Below are 6,472 nucleotides of genomic sequence, written 5' to 3' on the forward strand. Positions count from 1 at the left end.
ATAATTGCTGCAGTCTCTGCAATTTAACTTTCTCGCTTAAATGCAACACATTTCATTCAAATCGGTTCAGCGGTTGTCTCATAAAAGCGTTCCTGTATTTACATGTATTTGAGTTTGCGGCATCGAAGATAGTGGATCGCATCGAAACAGTGGATAGCATACGTCATAGCGGGAAAAGCAGACTGCACAAAATGTCCCTAATTCCTGGCTACGTATGCCTGGGCGCCTACACCATTCAATTGGAAAGGGGTAGACCGCTCTTGATATGGCTAACAAATCGACGTGTCAGGTTCTAGCCACGGGAACCTGAAAAGCGTAATAGCCATTGCATTGGGGTGGAGGTGTGCTAATCAAGTCCATGCCGGCTATTTAGCCTCTGATTCCGGCGTCCGTGTAGTTGTCAATGGCATTCTGCGTTCTCCTTAGTTCGAGTCTCTTCTCAAATGGCTTTCTAGCTTCCCTTTTTCGCCCGGTCATAGGACGATGTTGCCTGCGTGTGTCGGCGGAGATTCTCGTAGCGGCGTTGCCGTCGTTTCTGCGGGCTCCATCATCATGTCGACTTGTTCATCCCACGCACTGATCATTTTTCATTGTGTCATGTTTTTCAACTCAGTTCGGATTTTAATTCGTGCTTCAATGATTATGTTCCATAATGCTGGTATCGTTACGCGATTGAGCAGCACCTCGTTCCTCGTGTGCTTCGATAGCCTCATGATCGTACGTAGGGTAGCCCTTTGCAACTTTTCAATATAGCTGAGATCTCCATCGGAGAAGTCATACAGAGGTGCCCAGCACAAATTCATTTCAACAGCGACTTTTTGTGCAAGCGTTTCGAACGCTTTCAGCAGCACTCCGCCATACTTTTTCGATATTATTCGGACCACGGGCTACGTACAGTGGGCTCCATTTTCGTTTAGTTTGCGGGTCCACTGCTGAGGACAGTTTCAGCTAGAAATCTGTTCTACGAGGATACTAATTTCGTTCGCAGGTGAAAAGAGAACCAACGCGAGCATATCGTCATTGGGGTTGGTTTGTGCCTCTGGATTAATGGTTCAGAACATAGGTACGCGAGTTCGATGCATAGATTTGAAATTCCAGTGCAAGCAGAATCCAGATCATGTCACATTTGGTATCGCATATAACATCTCTATCAATTTACCTGGGTAGTTTGTTTGCACACACACAAACACACAAAAAGTGTATAGGCCCATGACACCGAGAATCCGCTGCTCCATAATGTTAACTCTAGAGGACCACTTCGAAGGATTAAGCCACTCTAAAGTAGGAGCTAAACTGGACTCTTCATTTAGACAACGTTCACTGAATTTTCCACCGTTTCCACAATACGTTCTTTTGAGTGACCCTCTACAATATTTTATTGTCAAACTTTAGCTTTCTTCGATGCTAAAACTCTAGAAGAAAAGAAATAATCGGCTGCTCCCTAACATTACCTCTCGAGGACCACTTCTGAAGACTAAGCTACTCTATATTGAGAGCTAAACTGGCTATTGAGGTCGATTTGTGGCTCTGGAGTAATGATTCAGAACACAGGAACGCAGGTTCGATACAAGGCTTTGAAATTCCAATAGCAGCCGAATACAAATCACGTCAGATTCGGTATCTCACATAACCCCTCTGTCAATTTAAAAGGATACTTTGTTTGCACACGCACAAACACACAAGCTGATGGCAAATTGCGCCTACAGATGCCAAAGCAAACAAAACTATTGGCTACTGTTCTAGCACTAGGCAAACTTAGCCACGAAAAGATCGTCAGCTGCGAAAGACTCTTTCACTACGTTCTTCGCTTTAAGCGAATGTGAGTCACCATCATCGTTAACAGCCTATTTTTATGTCCACTGCAGGACGAAGGCCTGTCCATGCAAATTCTATTACCCCTGTCTTGTGCTAGCTGATTCTAACTTGCGCCTGCTAATTTTCTAACTTCATCATCCCACCTAGTTTTCTGCCGTCCTAGACTGCGCTTCCCTTCTCTTCCTATCGATCCTGTAACTATAATGATACATCGGTTATCCATCCTACGCTTTACGTGGCCTACCCAGTTCAATTTTTTCTCTTAATGTCAATTAAAATACCGGCTATCCCCGTTTGCTGGCTAATCCAGACCGGTATCTTCCTGTCTCTTAACGTAAGGCCTAACATATTGCGTTGCATCGCTCTTTATGCATTCCTTAACTTGTGGTCGAGCTTTTGCTAACTTCCCAGTTTCCGCCCCATATCTTAGCACCGGTAGAGTGCAATGATTGTACACTTTTCTTTTGAGCGACAGTGGTTAGCTCCCAGTTAGTATTTGGCAATGCATTCCGTACGCCCTCCAACCCAGCTTCATTCTTCTGTAAATTTCCCTCGCATGATCAGGGACCCATGTCAGTAATTGACCAAGATAAACGTACTCCTTTATAGACTGTATAGGCTGACAAGCGATCTTGAATTCTTGTTCACTTGCCAGGCTATTGAACATTATCTCTGTCTTTTGCATAATAATCAACCCCACACTTACACTTTCGCGGTTAAGGTCCTCAATCATTTGGTATAATTCGTCCCCTTTGTTGCTGACCAGGACAATATTATCTGCAAACGGAAGGTTGTTGAGATATTCGCCCTTGAACCTCACTCCCAAGCCTTCCCAGTCTAATAGCTAGAATACTTCTAAGCAGGCAGTGAATGGCATTGCAGAGATTGTGTCTCCTTGCCAGACCCCTTTCATGATACGTAACTTTCTACTTTTCTTGTGGAAAACCAAGGTAGCTGGAATCTTGGTAGATATATTCAAAATACTCAATAAGCGAATGCAGGTGCAGTTTGTCATTTGACAGGTTTTGCCAATTACTGCACAAGCAATGTGATTCTGGGTAGAAAATAAGAGTGTCCACTGAAATCTTCTGCATTTCCTCAGGGTCGGCCAGCCATCTCGCGGAGCTTGGCATCGTGGGAAACGATCACTGTGCTCACACCTTCGAGCCGGCTGCGCTTGTACTTCTCGTATGGAGCCTTGTGGGTGCTTTTTGGTGCATCGAGGAGAAGTCCTGCCATGCCTTTGATGGTGGGCTGCAGGGCTTCCTCCGTGTAGCGCCCAAAGTGCGACATCAGGGCACCCCACCTGTGCTGGTCCTCCCGGTCAAACAACGACAGGGTGAGGCAGACGGCCGCAGCAGCCTGCTCGGAGGGCCGCACCCATGCCTTGGGGTTGTCCAGCAGGCACAGCACCAGCATCAACTTGGCCAGGTTGTGCTCCACAATGTCAGCCTGGGCTGCCTTGAAGTTTCGGTGCGGGAAGTAAAGACGCAAGGGTTGCACCGTGAACCAGTCGAGTGTGCGAAGGATCTGCTGCTCCATGCGCAGCCCTTCCTTGCTCTGGTAAGCACCATCGGTGACGTAGATCATGTCTGCAAGTGTGGGCGGCATCATCTCCTCAAACTTGCCGCCAACAAAGATGGCCGACACACCCAGCAGCTGAAGCTTGGAACGGCTCACACTCTGCACCTGGAGGAATCTGTCAGTGAGTGAGACGGCCAGGAACAATGTTTCTTGGAGCAGCTGGAAGCGTTGGTGCACCATCATCATCCAGTTGATGAGGATGACCCTCATCTCGGGTGTCACCGCCGTTTGCAGCCGGAGGAACTTAGGTTCCACAGGCCACTTGGTCTCAAGGTATGCCATGTAGTCGAAGATCTCCTGTGCATACTGGGCGCACATCTGGGCCTCCTCGGGGTCGCCCGCTTCGATGTCGGTCACCCGATGTGGCATCAGAGAGGCCCAGAAGGCTTCTCTGCTGCCACCTGGGGCAAGAAGTGCGGACTGGGGTGCCACCTGGCGTGCAGCGATGCAGATGGTGCCTGCTGCCAGCTCCGTGCATAACTTCGAGCCCAGCCCTCTCCAGGAGCTGGTGTGCACCTTGTCCGGTATGAGTTTCGTGACCCACTCGAAATAAATGCCCCTGCCGGCACGTGTTCTGCTCCGACTGTGTCCATGACAGGCTTCCAATTGGCACAGGCACCTGCCCCTTGTGTCGCCGAGAGATGCCCATGGAAACAAGTGCGGACTGGGGTACCACCTGGCGTGCAGAGATGCAGATGGTGCCTGCTGCCTGCTCCGTGGATAACTTCGAGCCCAGGCCGCTCCAGTAGCTGGTGTGCACCATGTCCGGTACGTGTTTCGTGACCCACACGAATGTCATTGGCCGGCACATGTTCTGCTCCGAATTGTGTCCATTACAGGCTTCCAATTGGTACAGGCACCTGCCTCTTGCATCGCCGAGTGATGCCCGTGGCAACAAGAGCGGGCTGGGGCGCAAGCCTGGCGTGCAGAGAGGCAGATGGTGCATGCCACCTACTCCGTGGATAACTGAGGATGTGGCTGCCTTGTCCCAGAGTATGCAGAAGGCTACAATGAACGCAGAGCAGAAGCCCAACACTAAGGAACAGGCCTTGTCAGCCTCTCTGCTGCCACCTGGGGTGCCCGACATCCTTGCGGGCGACCTCCAGGCGCCCCAGATGTGCGCCCATTATGCACAGGAGATGTTCGACTGCATGACATACCTTGAAAGCAAGTGGCCTGTGCCGCCCAAGTTCCTCCGGCTGCAGACGGCGCTGACACCCGAGATGAGGGCCATCCTCATCAACAGGATGATGATGGTGCACCAACGCTTCCAGATGCTCCAAGAAACATTGTTCCTGGCCGTCTCACTCACTGACAAATTCCTGCAGGGGCAGAGTGTGAGCCGTTCCACGCTTCAGCTGCTGGGTGTGTCGGCCATCTTTGTTGCCGGCAAGTTTGAGGCGATGATGCCGCCCGCACTTGGAGACATGATCTACGTCACCGTTGGTGCTTACCAGAGCAAGGACGTGCTGCGCATGGAGCAGCAGATCCTTCGCACACTCGACTGGTTCTTGGGGCAACCCTTGCGTCTTTACCACCCGCGCCGAAACTCCAAGGCAGCCCAGGCTGAAATTGCGGAGCATAGCCTGGCCAAGTTGGTGCTGGTGCTGTGCCTGCTGGACTACCCCAGGGCATGGGTGCGGCCCTCCGAGCAGGCTACTGCGGCCGTCTGCCTCAGCCTGTCGTTGTTTGACCGGGAGGACCAGCACAGGCGGGGTTCCCTGATGTCGAACTTTGGGCGCTACACGGAGGAAGCCCTGCAGCCCACCATCAAATGCATGGCAGGACTTCTCCTCGATCCACCAAAAAGCACCCTCAAGGCTCCATTCGAGAAGTACAAGCGCCGCCGGCTCGAAGGTGTGAGCACAGTGATCGTTTCCCACGATGCTAAGCTCCGCAAGATGGCTGGCCGACCCTGAGGAAATGCCGAAGATTTTAGTGGACACTTTTTTTTTACACACAGTCACATTGCTTGTGCAGTAATTGACAAAGCCTGTGAAATTACAAACTGCACCTGCATTCGCGTATTGTATATCTTGAATATATCTACAGATTCCACAGCTGCCTTGGTTTTCCACAAAAAAGTAGAAAGTTACCTATCATGAAAGGGGTCCGGCAAGAAGACAGAAGTTCTCCAATGCTATTCACTGCATGCTTAGAAGAAATATTCAAGCTATTAGACTGGAAAAGCTTGGGAGTGAGGTTCAAGGGCGAATATCTCATCAATCTTCGGTTTGCAGATGATATTCCCCTGGTCAGCAACTATCGGGGACTAATTATACCAAATGATTGAGGACCTTAACCCTGAAAGTGTAGGTGCTGGCGTTGAAGATTAATATGCAAAAGACAAAGGTAACGTTCAATAGCCTGGGAAGTGAACAAGAATTCAAGATCGCTAGTCAGCCTGTAGAGTCTGTAAAGGAGTACGTTTATCTAGGTCAATTACTGACAAGGTAGCCTGATCATGAGAAGGAAATTTACAGACGAATAAAGTTAGGTTGAAGGGCGTATGGAAGGCATTGCCAAATCCTTAACTGGCAGCTAACCACTGTCGCTGAAAAGAAAAGTGTACAATCATTGCATTATACCGGCGCTAACATATGGGGCGGAAACTGGGAAGTTAAGAAGCTGGAGCACAAGTTAAGGACCGCACCAAGACCGATACGACGCAAAATGTTAGGCCTTACGTTAAGAGACAGGAAGAGACCGGTGTGGATTAGCCAGCAAACGTACAGTACAGTGAGAGAGCCATGTATAAGAGATATACAAACGACTTCAAATTACAAGACGACTTCAAAGTATAGTAACGTTTGCTCTCATTCTTAAAAGATGTGCCGTACACTTTCTATAGTTTGGTCCAGTCTAGGACGGCAGAAAACTAGGTTGTATGGAATCTAAAAAATTAGCAGTCGCAAGTTAGAATGAGCTAGCACAAGACAGGGTAGTGGCAGATTGCAGGGAGAGGCCTTCGTCTGCAGTGGATATAAATATTGGCTGATAGTGATGATAGGGATCATTGCCGTGTAAAGCGAAGAACGTAGCGACATAGTCTGGCAGCTGACGATCCTTTCGT

The 6,472-nt window shown here is 49.4% G+C and overlaps 2 protein-coding genes across 2 annotated transcripts; one reads left to right on the forward strand and one right to left on the reverse strand.

Annotated features, from left to right (window-relative positions):
* Positions 1-2,896: 2,896 nt before the first annotated feature.
* Positions 2,897-3,780, reverse strand: LOC119448553 (G2/mitotic-specific cyclin-B). The gene has a single exon (XM_037711790.2). It carries the CDS (start codon positions 3,766-3,768, stop codon positions 2,914-2,916), a length of 855 nt encoding a protein of 284 aa, XP_037567718.2. The 5' UTR covers positions 3,769-3,780; the 3' UTR covers positions 2,897-2,913.
* A 380-nt stretch (positions 3,781-4,160) lies between these two features.
* Positions 4,161-5,318, forward strand: LOC119448563 (G2/mitotic-specific cyclin-B2). The gene has a single exon (XM_037711799.1). It carries the CDS (start codon positions 4,161-4,163, stop codon positions 5,316-5,318), a length of 1,158 nt encoding a protein of 385 aa, XP_037567727.1.
* The last annotated feature ends 1,154 nt before the right edge of the window (positions 5,319-6,472 follow it).

Source organism: Dermacentor silvarum, chromosome 1, assembly GCF_013339745.2.
Source record: "Dermacentor silvarum isolate Dsil-2018 chromosome 1, BIME_Dsil_1.4, whole genome shotgun sequence".
Lineage (NCBI taxonomy): Eukaryota > Metazoa > Arthropoda > Arachnida > Ixodida > Ixodidae > Dermacentor > Dermacentor silvarum.

Bases quoted from the DNA above. Each gene is read 5' to 3' on its own strand.
- LOC119448553 (XM_037711790.2), bottom strand. From the start codon at position 3,768: ATGCCACATCGGGTGACCGACATCGAAGCGGGCGACCCCGAGGAGGCC.
- LOC119448563 (XM_037711799.1), top strand. From the start codon at position 4,161: ATGTCCGGTACGTGTTTCGTGACCCACACGAATGTCATTGGCCGGCAC.